At 48.0% G+C, this 23491-nt stretch overlaps 1 protein-coding gene across 3 annotated transcripts in view; it reads right to left on the reverse strand.

Annotated features, from left to right (window-relative positions):
* Positions 1-240: 240 nt before the first annotated feature.
* ST6GALNAC2 (ST6 N-acetylgalactosaminide alpha-2,6-sialyltransferase 2) overlaps positions 241-23491 on the reverse strand; it is a 44678-nt gene continuing 21427 nt past the window's right edge. Inside the window, exons 2-10 of one of the 3 annotated variants that reach the window (XM_084838201.1) lie at positions 18667-18759; positions 16828-16879; positions 12451-12625; positions 6015-6180; positions 5688-5826; positions 4765-4868; positions 4026-4109; positions 2485-2584; positions 241-1901 (exon numbers count right to left, since the gene is read on the reverse strand). In XM_084838201.1, the coding sequence (XP_084694327.1) occupies positions 1734-1901; positions 2485-2584; positions 4026-4109; positions 4765-4868; positions 5688-5826; positions 6015-6180; positions 12451-12625; positions 16828-16879; positions 18667-18759 (1081 nt within the window). In that variant the 3' untranslated portion in view covers positions 241-1733. The remainder of the gene's footprint in view (positions 1902-2484; positions 2585-4025; positions 4110-4764; positions 4869-5687; positions 5827-6014; positions 6181-12450; positions 12626-16827; positions 16880-18666; positions 18760-23491) is intronic. The other 2 variants (XM_084838199.1, XM_084838200.1) reach the window with 2 other exon arrangements.

The following is a 23491-nucleotide window of genomic DNA, read 5'->3' on the forward strand; positions in this document are numbered from 1 at the left end:
ATGGTTAGGAAAAATGCCTTACACACAGCACACTAGGCCATCATAGTTGGCTCAAAACACTTAACCATCATGGCTTACTGTTATGTCTGAACAGGGCCATTGCCGTGTTAAGAAACGACCTCAAGTTTGTTAGATATTCTGTGTGAAGTGTTGCCTCTAAAATTTGTCTTTGCTGTGAGTCCCCAGTTTTGCCCAGAGAAAAGCCCAGATTACAGAAACATTTGCAAACATACTGAATTTAACTTTTCTTGGCACAGATTTTCTTTCTTTAATGGCAGAGTATTCGCAGTCCTGCAGCAGCCAAACACTGCGGATGTAGCATGATCGATATTTTCCAGCAAGGCGAGAACTGTCTGGCTGTTTAATCCAATGCTAAAATTAACCAGTTATGGTGCTTCCTAGCTCACCTAGCAAAGGAGACATTTTCCCCAGATGGCCAGGCCCCCTTCTCCTGGGTCCACCCCTTTCTTCCGACTGCCAATTGTTTGATGGTTTCCCACCTTTTGCGTATTGTCTCATTCCAAAATGTTGAAATGCCTCTCCTAAGTCCTAGTTACTGGCAGGAAGCGCTTTCAGCTGAAAGAGGCCGGGGCTATAGGTATTTTTTGGCTCTGGCACCTTTGGCCCGGCCCACCACTGGAACACAGCCTCTGAGAGCTTCTCCAAAATTGAATTCAGCCCGAGGGCTGAAAGAGGTTCCACACCCCTGACCGATATAGTATCAAGCCTGGAGGAGGAAACGTGAAAGCAGGCTTATGGGGAAAGGGAGTTTCACTGCACCACAGAGGACAAGGAGATATTGTCCTACAATAGATGCTACGTGCCCGGGATTCATGTGAAGGTGGTATCAGGCAGCCTTACCAGTGCAGTGACTTCATTTTCCTTTGCAGAGGTGGAAGGTCTTTGCCTGATCTACCGTTCTTGCCTGAACAATGATTGCCTTTCAAACTGTCCCCATGCTGGTTCTCATTGCACAGTACTGGAACTTGTTAGCCCACCCACAATAACACCCTATGAACCGGGTGCCAGCTATGCAGAAGTGTTCTGAATGGGAGAGCTGTTCTGAGTGCTGGGGGCTTCGCAGTCTCATTACCACCTGTGAGCAGAGCTCTGTGGTTGCCACCGCAGGGGCAGGGGCAGGATCATCACAGCATAGGCAGTGTGTTCCAGCCTCGTTGCCCCATTTTACAGGAAGTTTTGTTGGGCCTCTCCTAAAGGGAGGAGGAGGAGGAGGAGGAGGACAGGGGCTTGATTCCAAAATCTGCCATCTTGGGCCAGGCCAATATTCCATAAAGATCAGCCATCTGGCCTCCCGGCAAAGTCTCAGCAGAAGGCTTGATGGACGCCTTGCTGAAAGTGCACACTAAGCACAGTAGTCACAAATGGCTGTGACCATTTTTCTGCCAGCCAGTCCTGGCTTCCCGCAGTTGGCGCTTTGGCAGGATTGTGGCTGTGCCGTTGCACCTCCTGACTGGTCTGAATAATCGGCGGGCCTTTCTTCTAGCATGGATTTGTATACGGTGATTTGCTCTTTACCAAATCCTTTGGGAATGATTTCCACAGGTGAACGGCTGCTGCAGTACTTCCCTTCGTATGCCTGGAACCTGCTGCTGTTCGGTGTGTCATCGTTGACCTACACAAAGGAAGGACTCCTGTGGATCAGGAAAGCGTTCACACGCAGGGAATCGAGGGGAGTAGCCCCCGCCCTTTCTTGTCCACACAACTCACTGCCTTCACCGCTGATACAGCTTCATGATGCCAACCCGGTGCAGGCTCTTCCATAGCTCGGCCTCTAGCAACATGTCATGGTTGGCATAGAACACCAAGGGCTTCTTCTCATGCTCATAGTAATGATCCGAAAATGTCCTGTAATTCTGCGTTATGAATCCATAGGCACTGACCTAAGGGGGTGGAGGAAGCAGGAGAGACAGGATGAGTTAAGAGGGGAGCGTGGAGCAATGCCCAGCCTTTCATGTGTGTCACATGGGCTGTAGTTCCCACAGGAACATAGGAGGCTGCCTTAGATGTCAGAGCATTGGTCTGTCTAGCCCAGTATTGGCAACACAGGCTGGCAGTAATGGGTCTCCAAGGTTTCAGGCAGGATTCTTTCCTAGCCCTACCTGGGGATTGAACCTGGGACTTTCTGTAAGCAAAGCAGGGGCTCAACCAACTGAGCTATGCCCCCCGACCTCCTTGCAACACCTAGTTCAGCCACTTCATACGTAATAACAAGCAGCATGAAGGAGATGCCAGAGTGGCTCATGCTTCCAGATAACCCGAGAAGAAGCAACTTGCAGGCTTACTCCATAGGAATTCTAAATGGATGTGGAACATCTTGTAAGGAAAAATGCATATGGTCACCACATGCAAGTTTCCTCTAAATGTGCAAGAGTCATTTGTTCATCTTTTCGCCACTTTTCAATTTAGCTCTCCACCCTTTGCTACTGCATTACCAGAAACTGGGAACACTATAAGGATTCTTACCTGATCACAGGTATGCAATGCTGTTAAAAGCATAAGTGCTCCAGTGCTGGGCATGTAGAGATGCCCAAACTGAGTGTTCATTAATTCTGATTTTAAAAACCTGTACACAGAAAAAAGAGGATTATGGCAGAGAACTTTAGGGGCTATCGGAAAAGTCAGAATAATCTATTGGCATGAGATGCAAGGAAATTGGCCATGTAAGAATTTGGCAAACAAAAAGATTTCACACTTCCAGTCTACCCATCACCCTGTCATGCTAGCTTTCCACATATGGGGAATTTTTGGCACAGACATGCTTTCAAATGTATGTTTGGAGGTGGTCCAACTCTTATGAGAGGGCAGCCTGCTTACACATCTGTATTGGTGTTCAGAATAGGGATGTCAGAGAATTCCGCCACGGATCTCGGTGAGGCCGAATGCATTGGCATTCGGCCCCCCGAAATCTGTGGCGGAACGGCCTGCCACCCCCTCGCCCCCCCGCAGATTACCCCTGGGACGAGACTTACCTGGGGCAGATGTTCTGGGCGGTGGCGGCTCCAGCGGCGGCTTCGGTGGCGGCGGCAGCTGGTCTTCCGACCGGCTGCCACTGCCACCATTTGCAGTCTGGAGGTTGTTGTTGTTGTTGTTGTTTTTTACAGAGACGTGATAGGCTACGTAAAGATTTACGTAGCCTATCACGGCTGGGTTAAAAAAAAAACGCGTACGCAAATGGCAGCGGCTACGGCCACCGCCATTTGCGTTCCTTATTTTTGGCCGTCTTAGTCTACGTAAATATTTATGTAGACTATTACGGCGAAAATAGAGGGGAACGCAAATAGCGTAGCGGGCGCTATTTGCGTTCCCCTTTATTTTCGCCGTAATAGTCTACGTAAATATTTACGTAGACTACGACGGCCAAAAATGAGGAACGCAAATGTCGGCAGCCATAGCTGCTGCCATTTGCATACGTGGGTTTTTTTTCGTTTTTTGTTTTACCCAGAGCCCTCCGCGGACGGCTGTGGCCTGGGCCTGGCCAGCTGCTCCGCAGCGCTGCCGCGGAGCACAGCTGGCCGTTCAAGGATTCCAGGGGGAAGGAATGGATCGCCTCCCCCCCCGGTCGAGGATTCCGGGGGGAGGGACAGAACGCCTCCCCCCCCACCATAAACATAATCCGCGGAAAGGTAAGTGACTTTCATACATCCCTAGTTCAGAAATCTCACAGGATATGAATATGATTTCTGCACAACTTCCCAGCCCTTTGTGCTTCAGTCTTCCACCTGAACTCAAATGTCTCATGATCCCTTGCCTCGTCCCTTCCACCAGCCCCACATTGTGAATACTGCAACCAAAGAGAAAAAAAGGGTGGGGAAGGGAATTGGAATACAACGTGAACAAGTGGCTACTCATCCATTCGTGCTTCATAATGCATTCAAATGCTAGAATCTGGGTTCCTCCATCCCCACCCATCCCACCAATGTGAAAGGTGCAATTAGTACATCTGTGGCTATTGAGTTCTGTTAGAAACAGGCTTTGTTGCAGCGTTCAAAGCCTCACGGAATTACCTTTCTGTTAGATAATACACGAATTCTGGGTGCAGCAACTTGAACTTTCCTGCAGATGCTTCAGGTCCAAAGTATTTTTGTGGCCTGTGGAAAGAGATCAAACAGAACAGTTTGGTCATGCGGCAGTAATTAGACAGCTTTCAGCTGATCCCACAACTGGGAAGGAACCTGAGTACATAAGCTGAACAGTGGTACCATTTGTCAGCCACTGAGATGTCTGAGAAGAGAATAATCAATGGTGGGAAAAATATACGACTCTCCAAACTTCCAGAGTGGGGTCAGGACATTTTGGCACCCAGGATAGAAAACCCAAATGGGACCTTCTAGTCTACATGTGGGCAACCTGAAAGCATGTTGTTGGAGACCTTCAGTGCAGCCTGCATTGGTGCTCACGCCACCTCCCTCACAGCAAAATTTTGCCACTTCCCTTGTAAATCGCACACCTGCCAACCCGCCAAACAGCTACGATGAGAGAGACGGTGTGCCGGGGGAGCCATTCCCGCATGCTACCCTCCATGTAAATGGTGCTCCCGCCAGCCCACTAAACAACTGCTCAGCAGGCTCATGGGAGCGTGCTTGTGATGGGGAGGGCCGTGCATGGGGATGACTCTCCCTGCACGCTGCCCTCCCCATGTAAAAGGGGCTCTCACAAGTTTGAGGTGTGGCGAGAGGGATAGCGGACATCCCCATAAGGGGCATCTTGACTGAAACAGCAACAGGAGGACAGAGCATGACTTACTCATCGCCCTTGTCATAGCCTTCTGGAATGGGGATGCCCAGCATGGCAGACCTGAGCATGATGTAATCGCGTATATCCGAGGGAATGAAAATGTACCGTATGTCCTGCAGCCAAGATAAGGGGAAATGCAAAATACAAAATAGGAATGTAAGATTTACAAGTGGGCCCTGCAACAAAATGGTGCAGTGGGGGGTTTTCCTGATCAGGGTGCCAGCCAGCCTTACATACCCTTTTCCAGGATACTCCATTCCATCCCCTCCCCCACTCCAACAGACACTCAATGTTTTGTGGCCATTAAGCATACTCAATCCTCATTTGGGCTGTTTTTGTGGGGGCCCTCCTCATTACCTCCCCCTAGGTTCTTTGTACTTCTGCAAACCTTGGGGTTCTTCCCTCTTGTGCAAGGGTGGTACTATTTTGGCTAGGTAAGGGTCGGCATCCAGAGAATGAGTTTGTTATTAGTATGGACTGTTACATACAGTTATGACAGTCCAAAACATCTGGAGGGCACCAAAATGGGGAAGGGTGTTTTGGATGATGATTAAGCAAGAAAATACGATCCCAAGCAATGTGAAAGGATTCCTTGAGCAACAGAGATCCATTCCCGCCTGCTACAAGTGGCATCATCATGCCCTTCTTTCCATTGCTTTTCCTTTTTCTCTCCAACATCTCAGGCAAAGGTCTTCCCCAGGCCTACCACCTGAGATCCAGTCACTGAAAAGGCTAAAGACTGAACTTGGGATATTATACACAGAAAGCCCTTGCTCCGCCCTGCACTTTCCATAGACTGAGAAGTTTTATATGGCAACAGCCAGCAAGGCCAAGCAAACTGTGTTGTAGTGGGGCCTACTTAAGCTCACCTATGTCTTAAGGTCTAGCTACACATTTGAAGAACAATATCTTAGCTAATGTTGTGTGTTTACCTTGGTCTGTGGTACCTGGGTGAAGCCATATTCTGCATAAGCAATGAGAGAATTCTTCATGGTGTTTACTGTGAAACCATAGAAGGAGGTCTTAGTCCCAACATCTTCCTCAAAGCCTTTGGTCACTGCCCCATTAAGCCTGTAAGGTAAAAAGAAAACAGAGATTCTGAGGAATGCATTGTGGCTAAAAACAAGGCACAACTACAGGTTCCAGAGGTCTGAGTTTTTGTTTGGAAAGCTTTAGAAGAAGAATCTCAAGGATTCTTTTAACCTCCATTCTGACACTAAATTGGGTTTGGGTTGGAGCCCTTTCCCAAAGATGTGTACCTGAAGACAAAGTCATGAGCGTCTATCTCCTTGCCTTGGCGGGATCCATTCAGAATTCCCCCATTTCCGACCACAGCACAGCGGATGCAGCTGTCAGGGAACCCAATCTTGCTGAAGAGCCTACTGTTGGCAGAGTCATTGAGGAGCTGCACTGTGGATGCGATCGCTGCAGGACAGAAGTTGATGCAAGTCAAAAGAAAGGGTGGTACCAAGCACAAACCTGCCAAGGGCCCACACCCCAGCAGGGGCCCACTGACAAGAGCCCCCTGGAGTTGCTTTTCCTCTTCCCCACTGCAACCGGCTTGTTCACCTGCCTCTCCCTCTGGCCCAGACCACAGTGGCAGTGAGGAGGAGGAGGAGCAGATGCCACGGCCTCCTTGCTCCCTGGCTCTCCGCCTGTCAAGCCAGCAAGCGGGAGCAGTGGTGAGAAAGAGGAGGAGCGAGAGCAGCTGGTGGCCATGGCAGTGAGAAGGTCGACTCCCTGAGGGAGGGGCCCACTAAGGATATCTTAACAAAGGTTCCTCTAAAACCCGGAGCTGGCACTGACAAAGGTCAAAACACTAGCAGAAGAGTCCTGGGATTAGGGATGACACACTAAGAAGCCAGGAAGGAATCACATAAGGCAATGTTCAGGTTAGTTTCAACATGATAATGTACCACCTTGCAGGTTGCAGGGAAACGGACAATCCAACCCTTGCAAACCATGATAAATTTGGAACAGTAGCTTTTTATTTCTTGCCTCCCTTCTCTTCCCTTTCCCTTTCATGCATGGAAATCATGAAACCGATTTGGAAATGCCAATATTTCTGACAAGGAGATTTAGCTGGTAGACTGAAATGTACTAGATGATATTGGCTCCCCCGCCCCATGCACATTTTCCAGCAAAGCAAAACCAAAATCTGAATGGAATTGACTTTTCCCAAGGCTTCCCCACCCCCATGCCCAGACCATCCCTACAATCACCACTCTAAATCTTACCAGCAAGGACTTCCACTGTATAAGGAGCCATGAGCTAAAATTTGGGGCATACAGTGTGGTCGTCATCATCATCATCATCATCATCTCCTCCTCCTCCTCCGAAAAGCAGATCCCTATGCCCTGTACCAGCCTTCCCAACCTGGTCCCTCCAGATGCATTGAACTGCAACTCCCATAATTCCCAGCTGGAATGATCATATCAAGAGCTGCTTTTTCTAAAGTTCAATCAGTTTCAGCCATGGGTCGCCATGTAGGATGGAGGGCTGCTGTTCTAGATACAGAAGCCCAAAGCCTCCTTGGGAGTTAGGGAACTACGTGCACAGTTCTTTGGATCTCAGCCATGTTGTGAACATCTGATTTTTCTTACAATGAAAGAAAAAAGGCGATGTGGGTGCTGCTGCATGCCTAGATCTAGGCAAAGAACACAAAGCGTATGTGCATATGTGTAAGAGAGAGCAAGACTGCACAGATGGCGAAGAATAATGGGAAAGGACGGTGCACCAGATGCTCAAGACAAAAATGTGTGAGTCAGTGGTGTAGTGGTGTGAAGGTTTGAGGCCTACAGAGGCAAAGGGGGAAAAGGTCATGCTTAGAGGCCTGGAGTTTTTTGTTGGGGGGGGGGGATAATCCTGAGAAGAGTAGTTTCATTTCTCCAACAGAGTGTCAGTTTCATTTCTCCACTTAAGTTTCATTTCTTCAGGTTTGAAGCAATACTTTCGGTTTTGAGGGAGGAGGGTATATAAAGAGAGTGAGAGAGCCAGTAAGAGAGACACAGCCAGAGCCTGAAGTGAGGGCAGAATCTGAAGAGTGAGCAAGAAGCAGCAGCTTAGAAAAGTCTAAGGACAGCGAGGGTAAAGGAACTTGCATTTTGCAACTTTTATTTTCTTTTAATGCCTTTTGTGTCATTCAGCTCAATTGTGTAAATACCTTTTGTTGTAGTTTGTTTGCTTTAAATCTACTCTGGAATGTCAGTCACCCCACATCTACAGCCTAAACCCCACATTATTGGGAAAGAGGGGATTCAAAGAAGGAAGGTGGGACTCTTAAGGAGGCAAGAGATCCTTAAGGGGAGCTCAGAGGGTCCAGGTCATAAGGGGAACCCTGACAAGTGGTAGATTTGGACATGCAGGCATTCATCCTATCAGTCCCCATAGCCATGCCCCCAAAAGAAAGTCCAAAATGACAAGTAGCTGTGTTGGTCCATATCAACAAACTTGTTCTAGCAGTTTTCATCTGGTAGGAGTGGGTCTTTTGTAAAGCTAAGAGGTCTTCGTTGCCTGTTCAAGACCAAGCCACCCCCAAAAGACTTTGCATTACAACAGGGAACAATATGTAGTTGCTGAGAGAATTCATTTCCCTCCTGCTACTGCGAGGATTGCAGCTAAGCTAGGGATGGTGGAGAATTTCTCCCCGAGCGCCAACGCATTCGGCCCCCCGAAATCAGCGGTGAAATTCTCCGCCCCCCCCGGGATGGGACTTACCTTTGGCGAATGTCCCTCCCGGTGGCGGGTCCCGGTGGCAGTTCGTCGGCCTTTCATCGGGGGCGGGGGCGGCAGCCAGGCTTCCGACCGGCTGCCACCACCGCCGCCATTACAAAGTGTAAAAAAAACACAAAACCCCGTGATAGGCTACGTAATGATTAACGTAGCCTATCACGGCTAGATTTCCAAAGTCAGTCGTGATAGGCTACGTAAATCTTTACGTAGACTACCGGGACCAAATAAGGAACGCAAATGGCGGCGCCCATAGGGCGCTGCCATTTGCATACGCGCTTTTTTTTTTTCAAAGTCACCCGTGATAGGCTACGTAACGATTTACGTAGCCTATCACAGCTGACTTTGGAAATCTAGCCATGATAGGCTACGTTAATCGTTACGTAGCCTATCACGGGTTTTTTGTTTGTTTGTTTTTACACTTTGTTTCGCGGCCGGGGAGACGGGGCGCTTCTCCCCAGCCTGAATTTTGGCTGGGTGAGGCGGGACGCCTCCCCCACCCTCGCCTGAACTTCGGGGGGAGAAGCGAAGCGCCTCCCCCCCACCGCAAAGCCAAGCTGCGAAAAGGTAAGTGACTTTCGTACATCCCTAAGCTAAGCTCAGAGGGAGCAGGGGAAACCGGGGGGGGGGGGAGTAGCAGATGTGGTCAGAATTCCTGCTAATAAAAAAGTGCTGGTGCTGTGTCCCACCCTGTAAGCCTTGGCGCCACTACACCACTGGTGCAAGTATGCGCACACATGAGAAAGAACTGATGTGTGTGTGTGCAGAAGAGTTCCCTATTGCCTATGTGTCTATGGAATGGTAAATTCAACATGGTGCACTTGATAATTCAAATGTGAGAAGCCCATAGCATCAGTCACTGCTGCTGTCCACTTACCTTTAAAACAGCTAGTGGGAAAGGAATTACGTGGGCTAGTTTGTGGGGGTTGGGAGGCTGCTAGGTGAAGGATCCTGCATTGCATCAGGGAACTGAACGTGATGAGCTTCTAGTCCCTTTTGAGTTCTAAAGGCCTGTGAAACATCCATGAATCTATGTATTGTATATCGGCATAGATGAATGTAAATAAGATGTTGAGGATATTTAATGAAGATATGACCCTATTTCCACCAAATAAGATAAAAGAACTGCTTGCTTATTTCTCCAGCACCAGCTTGGAGCAGCCTTTCTTTTGCAGGGGTGGGTGGAGATTGTTTTGTTCAAAAATCTGAGCAGCAAGCTCTGATGAATCAGTTGTTGACTAATGGTTTCAGGCCTACTTCTAAAATGTAAGAGATTGACCTGAGCTTTATTTGGTTTTAATAACGGCCTTTTTGCGTTAGCCAGAACTCCTGCAAACAAAGGTGAAGGGTTGGTTTGTTTTTAAATCTTCCTTTGTTCCTCATCTCCCTTTCTTCCAGCTAGAACTCCCCACCCTTTCCCCTGTGACCAGAAACAGAGTGGCAGACACATGGCAATCCCAAGGTGGCCAGGTATCCTCTTACAGAGGACCAGCCTCTATTTGAAGGTCTGCCTTGTCCAATTCCAGTTTACAGATAAACAACCAGAAGAACGGTTGCCTGTCACCAGTTAGCACCTGGAGAGCAGAGTGAACAGGCAGGCACACAAGTCACCCAGTCACAGTCTTCTGCACTATGGTGAGATTTACAGTATTTCTATTTAAAGTATAGCCATTATTTCTAAATTTGCATCTATAAATATTTAGCATATTTATGCAATATGCAAATTTTACACAAGTTTGTGCCCTCTATTGTCCTCTTTCTTGGTGATTTGTAGGTGGCCACCCTAGTGGTAAGCAATTCATCTCAAGGCAAAGGCTCTCACATGTTCTACCTCCAGCAGAAGTTCTCTGCAGCCACTTCCCCCACCCCCCCCAAATGCCACTTCACTTGTCCTTCTGTTCAGAGCAAGCATGTCCCTCGTTCACTCACAGTTAAGAGATTCAGGACCTCGGTGGACCAGGCAGACAGCGCGCTTAGTAAGCACAGAAGAGTGGGCATGAGGTAGGAAGTGAGATAATTCCCAGAAGCCAAGAGCCAGCAGCAACAAAGGAGTGGGTTGTGCCAAAGCCTTTTGGTTCAAGTTAATCATCACAAAAGACACTGGGACCTTTTATTCAGGCACATATCACAAGGCTGTTGATACCAGCTAGCATTTTCAACTATTCCCTTCTCCCTCCAGATTGGTCTTTAAAGGGAAACCACAATTTGCATGAACCCCACTATAAAAATGATGACACTTGCAAATGCTAAACATTATTAAGAAATTAGAATCTCTAGGAAAAAAATACTAATTTAGGCTCTGCAGCAAATAGAAGAAATCCTTTATTTTCATTCTCTTCCACTACTCATTTTTCAAGTCATTTAGGGTGCATTCCTATGCCCACTTAAGAGGGAGTAAACCCTATGGAATTCAGTGGGTCTTACTTCTGAGTAGACATGTATAGGATTGCAGTGTTTGACACTGTTGTGTCAGAGGAACAAGCCACCCTTTTGATATATAGAAGTAGATATGCCCACTGAATATGTACAGCAGAATCCTCAACAGAATGAGCTTGTAATGGGCAATGAGAAAGGGAGTTTCCTTTCAGCCACAGAAATGACAGCAACTTTCACTTTTGCCCTCACTCCTCACATCTGAATGGGTGAGGTCTGTCCTTTCCCATGGGGACTAGTCACATGATTGTTTGTGAGGCAACTGGCTGGTGGGAAGCCTCAAGGAGCAGCAGAATGTGAGCATAAAGCAAGGAAGCAGACTCTGGGTATAGCTGTAGATAGGATGTGTGGATACTGCATGCAATAACACTGTCTATGGCAGGGGCAGGCAACTTGGTGCCTGCCAAATGTTTTGGACTACCACTCCCATCAGACCCAGTCAGCATGGCTAATGGTCAGGGATTATGGGAGCAGTCATCCACAACATCTGGAGGGCACCGTGCTGCCTAACCCTGGTCTACGGGCTTTTGATCCTTTAGGTGGGCCACGAGCTGGTGCCTGGGCTGACTCCAGTCCGCCTCCTCCCACACTCTGGCAATGCCACTTGACACCAATACACATTACACTAAATGCATGGTTCTGCATTGTGCGTGGCAGTTTTCTCTGAAAACAGCAGCCATTGGCAGGGTGATCAGGATTGGGACTGCAGTGCATGGGAACGTTGACCCTTGCCCAGCATGCTGCAGTCTCGATGGACACACACACACACACACGCCCCGCCAAGCTGCAATTTGCATTGGGCAGGATGCTTTGGGGGCAGTTTTGTCTGGACCACAGCATGGAGGGAAAGTGTTAACCTCTCTTCCCCATGCTCCTGACTGGAGACCCCCAGCTGCTATTCCACACACATGGCATGCCAAACTACACACTGAACGTAAAGTGCACTTGGCTCTTAGACCATCGTACTGCTGGGAGAAGTGGGTCTGAACTGAGCCTCTGCCACCTCTGAAGGAGTTTTCCTTTAGGTTGAAAGTCCTTTTGTAAAGTCCTCCTGTGTTATCCAATTGACCAAAGCTTTGAAATCCTGAACGTTATCACCGGTGTGAGCCAATGAAACATACACAGATCAAAATGTAAAAATATGAGATTAGGCAGACAGGAAAGGTATTCCCTGCAGGTACGCATCCCCGGATCCTTTCACAGGGTGTGCCAGCCACAAGTCCTGAGGAAAGTACGTATTCTGGCTTCATGCCAAATCACAATGCTTTTACCATCTGGCAGACACTAGAAAGCATGCCGTTCCTTCTGCCTTATAAACGTCATGGGCGGTAGTGGTTATCTCGCTCCCATCAAGATTGGCTTTCTGTTACTTGTAAACCAGCCACCTACGCTTTCTGGAGCAGACCAAAGTGAGCCTGGCTCAGTGCTAAAACAATCAGATCAAACGGCATGCATCCGGCGTGACTCCTTGTTCATTGTAGCCCTCTATTGTCCGCCACTACAGTTTTCTATCAGCTTGTCTCAGCCCATTACCTGCATATGACAAACCACGCCAGCCGTAGGGAACGTTGCGTTCCTTCAGTCTGTCCCATGTCTCCGAGTTGAAGTGCAGCTTCCACATCAGCACAGGGATGTCGAAATCAAATTGCTTCCTAAACGTGGGGTCGATCTTCACTGTAGACTTTAATGACCGGGGGCACAAGCTGGACTGAGAGAGGCTGGGAGTGAGTAAACCCTAATGCAGTAAATGTTAACATCAGTCCATATTTCTTTGGAAGGTCTGCTTGCTCAGGTCACTTAGAAGACTGACAAAGTACATCTACAAGCACAAGAAATCTACCACGGTAGATCCCAAAAGTATATACAGGAACCCTAGATTGCAGCACTAGAAACATACAGGGTTGGATCCAGATTTAAGCTGGATCAGCTGCCCTGGTTGAATTCGACATCCCCACCCCCTCCTTCCCATGGCAGCCCCTCCAGCCCCCTGAAAATGCTGCAGAGAGTCAGGAGACTCTTGTAGATGGGGTGAGGTGTGGTGTGTGGGGGAGGGAGATCCCCAAAAGCTGGGTGAGTGGAGCCCTTCCTCTTGTGTAAGGTTCCTTTCTCTTGCAGATCCTGGTTCCAACCCATCTCCAATTTGTGCACCTGGGAAACTCACATTCTGTGATCAGGATAAATTATACAAATGTAGGGCTTCTCCACGAAGGGCTTTTATCATGCAGTTGAGATTTGTTACTCAGGGAGGTTCACAGGTCCTTTACATGAAGTCGTCAACCTCCAGGGCATCTCTTGCACCAAATGACCTTTATCCCTTTTTTTAAAAAGTTCAGAGATAATGAGCTATCAAATGACAGCGTGTTGAGTTCCCTCATGAAAAGAGGAAGTTGTGCAATAGGAGGAGCTAGACCACAGCGCCACCTAGCAGCTGTATAATGAAACATATAGAATAGGCAGATAAGGGGGAAAGCAGCGGGAGGGAAGTGTGTGCAGAGGGACCCTGTCATGATCCTGCATTTCAAAGAGAAGCAGAAAGCCCTGGCAAAGTTGCAGGATTTTAGGCTGGTGCAGAAATGCCAGACTTGAAAGAACCTCCCGGCATCATGGGTTGCTGCCCTATGGCAATGTCCAGTATTGCTGGGAACACAATGCAGTGCTAAACCAGAAGGGCAGGAAACTGTGGTCAGAAGAAGGTGGAATAAGGTTCTACAGGGTTTGGGGCCACAGTGTAGGCAATCCCTCATTTGGCACATGTATCTGTTGACCCTAGTGAGGGATGAAGGAGTACAGGAGATTGGAATAATCCCAGTACGACTTGTGAATGTTAAGTGCATTGAATTAGCACACCTACCCTCTTAACAATTCCTTTACTGGGGAATTGTTAGTGGTGGTCCCTGGATTCTAGTGTCTGTTAAAATTTCCAGTGGACAGTAACTGTTGGATCTAGGCCAGAGCATTTAACTCTAGGTTAGTTGTTGAATTAACTCAACTGTTAAGGTTGATGCTACTCAGGGCTAAACAAGTGCCCCAACTTCTTGTAATGCTCATGCAGCATTTTTGTTTTGCTTTGCATCAGCTGTTGCCTGTATTCCATAGTAATGAGTTGGGGCAGGGGCGGGGAACCTTTTTCATCCTGAGGGCCAAATCCCAATCTGGGAAAGGGTTCTGGGACTGCATTTCATCTGTGAGTGGGGCCAAAAGCAAAGTAATACCAAGTCTTTGCATGACTACTCAGAGGTAAGCATGGCAAGGCTCTGACGTAAGCCAGACTGAACCACTCAGCAACTTCTTCACCAGGCCATGCCCCTTCTGCCCTGCAGGGGAAAGCTCTTATCTCCAATCAACAGCTGACAGGAGATAAGAGCTTTCCCCTTCAGCACAGTGACAAAGGCTTCCTGGTGAAGAAGCTGGCAGGCCAGCTTACTGGTACATCCCTGGCTCAGTGGTACAACCTGAATGGTCCAGGAAGGGAAGCAATATTCAGGTGACTATGAGCAAAGCACTGCTGAAGGTACTGTGCTAACACAAGAGTGCAGCTGTAATCAGGGATACAGACTGGAGTGGGGACCCAGAGCTTGTGAGGAGGGGGACAGAACCAGGGCTCAGGGAGCTTTTTCCCCTCCTAGCAAGATGCCAGAAGAGGGAGCCAGAAGCCAGTGGGGTCATGGAAGGAAAAAGGACAGGGGGATATGAAATACCCTTTCTTTTCTCAGTTACCCCGTAAAACAGCATTCTCTAACACCCTGCAGATCAGAGAATTCAGTGGACAGAATGAAAAGTTCCAAATATACTTCTATGGACACAAGAGTTTAAAAACACTTACTAAACAGCACCACAGAATCAAATGCCTAACTTCCATTGCTGGGTGCATTTGCACCAGTTGTGTAAATACCTAGCCCAGGGTTTGAACTGCCTGTGTTCAAAAGCATCTTTTTTCCTGAAATCTTTATTTATTTAGACTTATGCTGCTTTTCTGCCACAAGGAACCTCAAAGAAGCTTACAATAAAATTAACAACAGATTTTTATATATATCACAAAATACATGGGCACGAACAGCCATGCCTCTTATTCTCAGAAAGCTCAGCGGAAGATCTTTGGGCTGTGCCAAATTGTTCAAGAGCAGCCAAATTCTCCAGCACTTTCTGTGTTCACAGAATCGCAGGCACTCCTTATGTTCATTATGTGAGGACAAGGATATTGCCGGCTGTGGGGGCAGTGTGAGCGTTTTGGATGCTGTTTTTGTATTTTTATGGTTTGGGATTGTATTTTAATGTTTTTAGTGTAAGCCACCCAGAGAATCTTGGTTATGGGGCGGCACAACAACAAAAACAGCAACAATAAAGCATTAACAACAGAAAGTGGTATTGCATCAGGAAAGTAACCTTCCACCTAGAAAGAGAAATAGGGGAAATAGGTGGGGGAACAGGTCTTTATAGATGAAGTTACTTAGGCATGGGAAACCACAGTTGTTATCCTTTTATTGAGCACAATCCAGGGCCTTTTCAGTCCTGGCCCCATATCCCTGGATCCAGAAGAAGTGCATTGGTTGTGTTGTGCCCACCGGACCCACCCCCTGCAACAGGAAGCTAGCAACAGGAAGCTAGCACTTCCTAAAGCAACCCTGGAAATGGAAATGCTCATTTGCAGAATGGGACGTGTCGCAAAGCTCTGTTCCGTGAGCTCCACTGACCTGCCCCATTCCAGAAACAAGTGCTTCCAGTTGCATCAGGAACTGCTAGCTTCCCATTGCACTAGCGGTGGATCCCACTAGCATGCCGGCAGCATTAGATACTACCCTTTGCCTTGAAAGGTGGCAAGAAATCCTTAAATAAAACAAATATTCCTGCAGGTCATGCATCAGTCTTTGGGCTGTCGTGTTTTCTTTGCGGATTACAATACGGAGTTGATGGGGAAAATGTAAGATCTAGGTTCAAAGTGTACTTTAACAGTAGATGCACTAGGTCAAGGGTGGGCAGAACTCACATGGGGACTGACTAGTGGATCTCTGGGTGATTTGCAGTAGATCAGCAAAGATTAGAACTTTTCTACATGAGGCAGTTAATCGGCTTTTAATCAGCTCTATCTACTTTTGGTTTCATCGTAGCACTGAGATCTGAGCACTACACAATGAGCTTTTCTTTTCCTGCTTTTCTGCTACATAACCTCTAGGTGGCACTGTGGCCTAGTGGAATAGCGCAAATACACAAGAGGAAATCGTGCTTTCACAATTAAATGCCGCATTTTCCCTGCTCTAAAAAAACTCGCAGAAAGTGCTGGTTAAACACAGAAGCGAAACTGGAAGGTTACAACATTGTCTAAAGAACCCGCGAAGAACCATGAATAGGGAATGAAGAGCGCACGATAAAAGCCTCATGTAGAAAAGCCCTTACTGACTCCCAGTTGTTGAACAATGGCAATAACAAGATGATCCCCCACCCTTCAAATTATACTGCTGGAATGAAAAAAGCCAGAGTGGGGGGTAACCAGAAGTGGATTTTTGTGTGGAAGGACTTTGAGCTCCATTTAGTTCTGGTACTCAAAACAAATTCTTGGCTCAGAATTTTTGAATTCCAAGTGTGTCTTTTGCACCTGGATCTGATTAGTGGACACCAGGGTTCTAGTAAAAAGCAAAGCAGATCCCACCAGCCTGAAGTTTGCCCTTCCATGCACTAAGTGACCTTGGGCTGGCACTGTCTCATAGTTTAAGAACCCCTGCTATAAAAATAGGAATAGTGTAACACTTGTGTTTTTTTCTTTCTCGCTTGGGGTGGGGTAAGGATAAACGAGTGAGGCACCCTAAAGCATTTTGTGCATAAAAAGGTCTACATAAATTATTAACATTAAGTGCTAGACTGCTTTGGGAAGGGGAGAAAAGAAAACACTTCGTATGAAGGGTGTGCTTGTTTCACCTTGGGGTGATTTGGGTTTTCTCCCTTAGATGAATCTTTGGTTGGACTCCCCCTAGAAGCAAAACAACACAGGTAATAAGGGTTGCTGTTCACTCCCAAAGATGTGTGCGTTGTGTACTGAAAACCCTTTATTGACCCAACAGCTCTTTCTGAGGACTTCTATTTGCTAAACTTCCAAACAGAATTCCTGGATGCAAATACGATGATCTAGGTCTGAATCTGGACACTTTTATAGCCATGGGGCTGTTACAGATTGATATCAGACTCTGTCATACTGGTTCAGTCCCACTGCTATCCGACCTGCAAGGGTTTGTATTTAAGTCAAGTATCAAATAACCAGTGGCTCAGATATCGGCAGGTCTGTGGAGCCATTCTAAGTTTCAGTCAGAACCAGCCAGAACTCTAAAGGAGCTATCCAAAGTGTTGAGCCCTATTCCCAAAGTGGGTGCAGCTCCTTTAGAGTTCTGGCTGGTTCTGACTGAAACCCAGAATGGCTCCACAGCCCCACCGAAATCAGAGCCACCAGCCTCCACTGCAAACAACACTAGTATATATCAAAATAGTGGTTATATCCCATGTTAGTCCTACTTAGAGTAGACCCATTGAAATGAATGGGATTTGTTAGACTAACACTGGATACAACCCTATGTTTGCATTCCAGGTGTGGAGGTGAAACTAGCAGCTCTAATAGAGAGACACTGGTATGATAGATCAGAATGTCCAGTTGCTCAAGGAAATAAACAGTTTGCAGTCTTGCTTCTATGAGGAAAAGAAAGTTGTCAGTCTGTTTGGGACTGAAAATGTACATGGAGCAGGCTAGGAAGAAGGAGCCCAGAGGCAAAGAAGCTGAAAGAAGGGTGCAGAGTAAACAATGGCATGGGAAAGCAGAATATGAAGTTAGGCTAAGTGGAGAATAAGCCTCAAAGACAACAGGAGTTAACTGAGTTGAGAAGGGGATAATCAGAATGGGGGCTCTGAAAAGCAGTGGAGCACAAGGTCAGGAGGCCCTGTATGCTATGGGAGGAAGGAGAGAGAAGTACTAGGGAGGCTGGCCAATAGGCAGGGCAGCTAAAAAGAAGTGGCACAAAGTAGGCGGCCTAACAAGCAAGTCTTGAGGGTGGTGCAGACACAGAGATGAAGAAACGAGGAGACAGTAAGGCTGTGGTGAAACCGGAAAGTTGGGCTAGGCCTGTGAACTGTTGTGAGGAAGGGGCAAGCAAGGACAACTGGGGACTATGGGACAACAAGCCCAGAGGACATGGCCCTTGACAGAGGAATTCTGCCACTTGTGGCTTGTACTGGCCTTGACAACCCTAAGGGGACAACAGGACCAAGAAGAAGTTGGTGGCTGAATGAACATGATGACCGGGTTCAGATGACATGCCACAACACCCACAACAAGCCGTGATGCACCTAGGTGCCAGGTTGTATATGCAACCCCCGGTTGGGGGTTGTCATGTTGTGCGAACTCAGCGAGCATGGGTTATGTGAGGGTTCAACAACCCTCACATAATCCTAAAACAGACCATAGGTTATGAGGGGGTTATTTAACCCTCGCATAACCCACGCTTGCCATGACACGACACCCCCAAAACAGGGGTTGCATATTCAAAATGCCAGCCACACATGCCACAGCCCCACTGTGGGTTCAATAACTCACTGTGGGCTGCCATGTCATGCTAACGGCCCCATTTATTTTAGCTAATCAGCCAATTCTTTGGCTGCAGGCTTCTATCCCAGGGCTGGCATTTGTCTGAAGGAGTCTACTAAATGTGTAGGGTATTTGATCAAAACAAAACCACATTTCTATGAGGAATGGTCTAGTCCAACCTCACTCACCTCTTCACGATGCTTTCTCTGGTCAGACCATGGCTCCTGACATTTCGGGGCATTTCTGCTCGTGCAAGCCCCACTGTCTCTTGCTGTAGCAGCCTGGAACACAGCAAGCAAGCCGAGACTCTCAGGTGGAGAAGATAAGCACAATGTCCTTATATCGTGCAGGCTTCTTCTGCACAGCCAAGCCAGAATGGTGGAATGTAGCTGTAGCCCCTGCACATGATGTATGGGCTGCATTAATGAGCTCCCTTGAGAAATATTCATATCCAAGGCCTACCAACTGAGATGCCTAACGTTTAACTTTCCAGGACTGCCCAGCCATGTTTATATATACCTGTATGCCAGGACAACATTTCATGCATGTGATGAAGTGGACTGCCGTCCATGAAAGCTTGTGCCATAATAAATGTGTTAGTGTGTAACTGCCACACGTTTATTTGTTGCTAATATTTATGGTATGTTTCCCTCTCTGCAGCTTTGAAAACTGCTTCTGCATTTCTGGAAGTCGGGGGTATATCCACCACCCCCTTGTCATGGTCAGATCACTATCTGGTGACGTTGGACTTCTCGGTTCCACAACCCTTCCGCAGGGGTGGAGGACCCATTAAAATGGTCCGCCCCAGGCGTCTTATGGATCTGAATGGATTCCTGAACGCGCTTGGGGATTCTATGGAGCACGCCAACGGCCACTCGGTCGAGACCCTGGTGGGTGGCTGGAATGCCACAATCACTGGGGCATTTGATCAGGTGGCTCCAAAACACCCTCTCCCCCTGAATAGGGCTCAGACTGCTCCATGGTTCAATCCGCGGTTACGAGCCCTGAAGCAGGAGGTGAGATGGCTAGAGCGCCGGTGGCGGAAGTCTCGCTCCAAAGACGATCAGACACAGGCTAGAGCTGTATATTCAGCCTATCACATGGCGGTGAAGGCAGCAAAAAAGGAATATTATGCTGCCTCCATCGCGTCTGCAGAGTGCTGTCCCAGGAGGCTGTTCCAAGTGGTCCGGAGCCTGGTCGGTCCTGTGGCTCCGGAACCACTGGAGCATTCTAAGGCCTCCTGTGAGGCCTTGGCAAGGCACTTTGCAGATAAAATTGATCGGATAAGGAGTGTTACTCCGCACGCTGTGGATACAGTTAGTGAGCAAGAGGCGGCCTATGGCAAACCGGTTTTGTGGGATCGGTTCCAGCTTCTTCCTTCTGATGAAGTGGACAAGGTGCTTTCATGTGTAAGGCCGACCACCTGCTTACTTGATCCTTGCCCATCTTGGCTCATTATGGGCTGCAGAGAGAGACTGGGTGAGGGGATCAGGGTGGTGGTGAACGCCTCCCTTGAGGAGGGCGTGATGCCATCAGCCCTCAAGGAGGCAGTGATAAGACCGCTCTTAAAGAAGCCCTCCTTGGATCCCCAAGTTCTGAACAACTTTCGCCCAGTCTCAAATCTGCCATTTTTGGGCAAGGTGATTGAGCGGGTGGTGGCGGTGCAGTTGAAGGCACACTTGGAATAAACTGATTATCTAGACCCATTTCAGTCGGGCTTCAGGCTTGGGCATGGGACAGAAACGGCCTTGGTCGCCTTGGTGGATGATATGAGGAGGGCTCTGGATAGGGGTGAATGCTCCTTCCTTGTTCTCCTCGACCTCTCAGCGGCTTTTGATACCGTTGACCACGGTATCCTCCTGGATCGCCTGGAGGGGTTGGGCATTGGAGACACCGTATTGCGGTGGTTCCAGTCCTTCCTCTCCAGCAGGCACCAGAGGGTAGCACTGGGAGAGGAGGTTTCAGACCTGTGGCCACCCACTTGTGGGGTGCCACAGGGTTCCATCCTTTCCCCAATGCTATTTAACATCTATGTGAAGTCGCTGGGGGCTATCATCAGGAGGTTTGGGGTGCAGTGTCATCAGTATGCAGATGACACGCAGCTCTACCTCTCGTTCAAATCTTCACCAAGGTTGGCCGTAGAATCCCTGTCCAAATGTCTGGAGACGGTGAGTGGCTGGATGGGGAGGAGTAAGCTGAAGCTGAACCCTGACAAGACCGAGGTACTTTTGGTGGGAGACAAGAGGAGGCTGGGGGATATTGACCTGGTGTTGAATGGGGTATGGCTGCCCTTGAAAGACCAGGTCCACAGCCTGGGGGTCATTTTGGACTCCCAGCTGTCCATGGAGGCTCAGGTGTCAGCTGTGAGCCGGACAGTGCTGTATCAACTCCATCTGATACGGAGGCTGTGCCCCTTCCTTCCCGACCATCTGGTCCCATCGGTAGTACATGCCCTGGTCTCCTCTCGTTTAGACTACTGTAATGCGCTCTACGTGGGGTTACCCTTGAAGATGGTTCGGAAGCTGCAGCTGGTACAGAACGTGGCGGCTTGCCTGATTAAAGGCAGCCGCCGGCAAGATCACATCACTCCAGTGCTGAAGGAGTTGCACTGGTTACCAGTTGTTTTCCAGGCCAAATTCAAGGTGTTGAATTTATATGGTTCCGGCCCAGCCTATCTTAAGGAGCGCCTCCAGCAACACCAGACAGGCCACTTAACAAGATCAGCCTCGGATGGCCTTCTCTCTGTCCCATCAGCCAGGACAGCTAGACTGGTGGGGACGAGGGAGAGGGCCTTTTCTGTGGTGGCCCCACTCTATGGAACTCCCTCCCTAAGGAACTCCGTCATGCCCCCTCTTTAATGAGCTTCCGCCATGCATTAAAAACATGGTTGTTCAGGCAGGCATTTGGGGTGGGGTGGGGTATTTTAGAAAATGTTTTTATTGTAGAATTTTATGGTTTTAAACTGTTTATTATATGTTGTGCATCGTCCAGAGTGGCTGGGTGACCAGCCACATGGGTGATCAATAAATTTAATAAATAAATAAATAAATAAATAAATAAATTTCCTGTCTGTTTCACCTTCACTGTAACTTTCTAAGCATTGATGTTGTCAGTTAAGGTAACTTGCCCAAGAGATGAGCTAACCTTGCTAGATCAAACCAAAGCACAGTGCAGTTTCCCTGAATATGCGGAGGTTTTGCAGCCCATTTCCAAGTGAATTGAGATACTGTGACTAAATCTGACCTGCTGCATAGCTCAGCTCCAAGACCTTGCAAAGCAAGCATTCCAAGATTTTAGATTTGAGCTATCTAGCTGCCAAGTTTAACAAAAGTTCTTAATTAGCTCATAATTAGCTCCTATGCCTGCAAACCCCATGGTTTGCCAAAGAATTCACAGATGTTATGAAATAATGTTTTAGTCTACTGTTAAGCCATAAAACATGGCAAATATTCTCAGATTTAGTATAACACCTTCAGAAATACGATCAGAATGGATGCAAGTCTTAAATACCAACTCTAGTTTCCATGTTTTGACTTTCATTATAGGTGAAGTAGGCGTTCAAGGACAGGCACATAAACTCTCCTCTGCTGAATTTCCTAGTATTTATAGACAGCCTTCCCCAACCTGGTGCCCGTCAGATGTGTGGGCCTACAACTCCCACAGTCCCCAGCCATCATGCCTATGTTAGCTGGGAATGATGAGAGTTGCAGTCCAAGACATCTGGAGGGCACCAGGTTAGGGCAGGCTGGTTTGTAGGTATCCCACATAGCTTAATTGTGTTCCAACCTGGCCTGAGGTTGGAACACAGTAAGAGCACAATAGGAAAAGAGAGAGGGCATCAAAACATATTCCAGCTACATGCAGCAGCCATCTTAGGGTTAAGCTGGAACTTCTCTCCACCCACATTTTCTTAATGGAAGCAGTGTGATTTGGTGATCTCTGCCATTCAAGGAGGCTTCAGGCAGGACAGTTCAGAAGATCTCCCAGTTCCCCAGTGATGCCTTGTATAGATATTCTAGGAAAGGTGCATGTTAAACCTATGCCTTATCAAACCACATCTCATCAAACTTCTCTACATTGCCTAATTGCCTGATATTATTTGACAGTGTAGAGGAACTGATGACTTAAATAGCAAGCCTGTTTTTTCCCTGTTCATACCCTTGTTGAACAGGCCAGAAACAAATGAGAGAAGCTGGCCCTGATTCAGGGACATCCTTGCGCAACAGCCGGCTACGTGCCTGAGCCTTGTGAGTGATGATCTTACTGTGCTTCATGATCTAATTTCTCCCCATCAAACAGATGATTAACACTGTCAGCTCCCCATCAAAAAGATGATTATCGCTGCCTGTAGGAGAGGAACAGGCCCTAGACCTAGCCACACACAGGAGATCAGAGCTGGCAACATTGATATTCCGCCTGGCGGTGCATCTATGGTACAGGAACACAAACGCATGCATGCCCCCGGGACAGGAACTGAATCAAAGGGTTTCACATGTAGATGCACCTCTCTGGAAGTGAGTTAGCATACTCCGTGTTCAGTGGAACGCTAAATTCCAGTGCATATGAATAGAATACTGATGTCCAGGTGTTTGGCATTTGTATCTCCAATATTGTTATGAACTAGGCTGTGCCATTATTCAAAGCTGCTTTTAGCTTTGGCAAGTCTTGGTCACAAACCATGGTCTATGGCTCCGATCTAATCAGAGCAGAAGATTCCCTCCAGCCATGTGGATCAAGGCTGGTGTCAGCGGTTGGCATTACTGGGCACTTGCTGTGGCCCACAGTCCTGCAGGGGGGCCACCACTGATCCCTGGAGCCTCCTGCCCTTGCTCCTCCTTGCTGTGACTGCCTGTTCAGCTGCCCTCTCAGAGCCGGCAATGAGAGACTAGGGTGAGGAGCATGCTCTCCCTCTGGGTGGGTGAGGACTGGGCCCAGAGGGAGAGGAGCAAGCAGAGCGGCAGCAATGACAGTGGTGAGGAAGCCATGGGCCACTCAAACCACTGACAGCATCTT

This window comes from Heloderma suspectum, chromosome 2, assembly GCF_057233095.1.
Source record: "Heloderma suspectum isolate Gila_16-S chromosome 2, 16-S_ref, whole genome shotgun sequence".
Classification (NCBI taxonomy): domain Eukaryota; kingdom Metazoa; phylum Chordata; class Lepidosauria; order Squamata; family Helodermatidae; genus Heloderma; species Heloderma suspectum.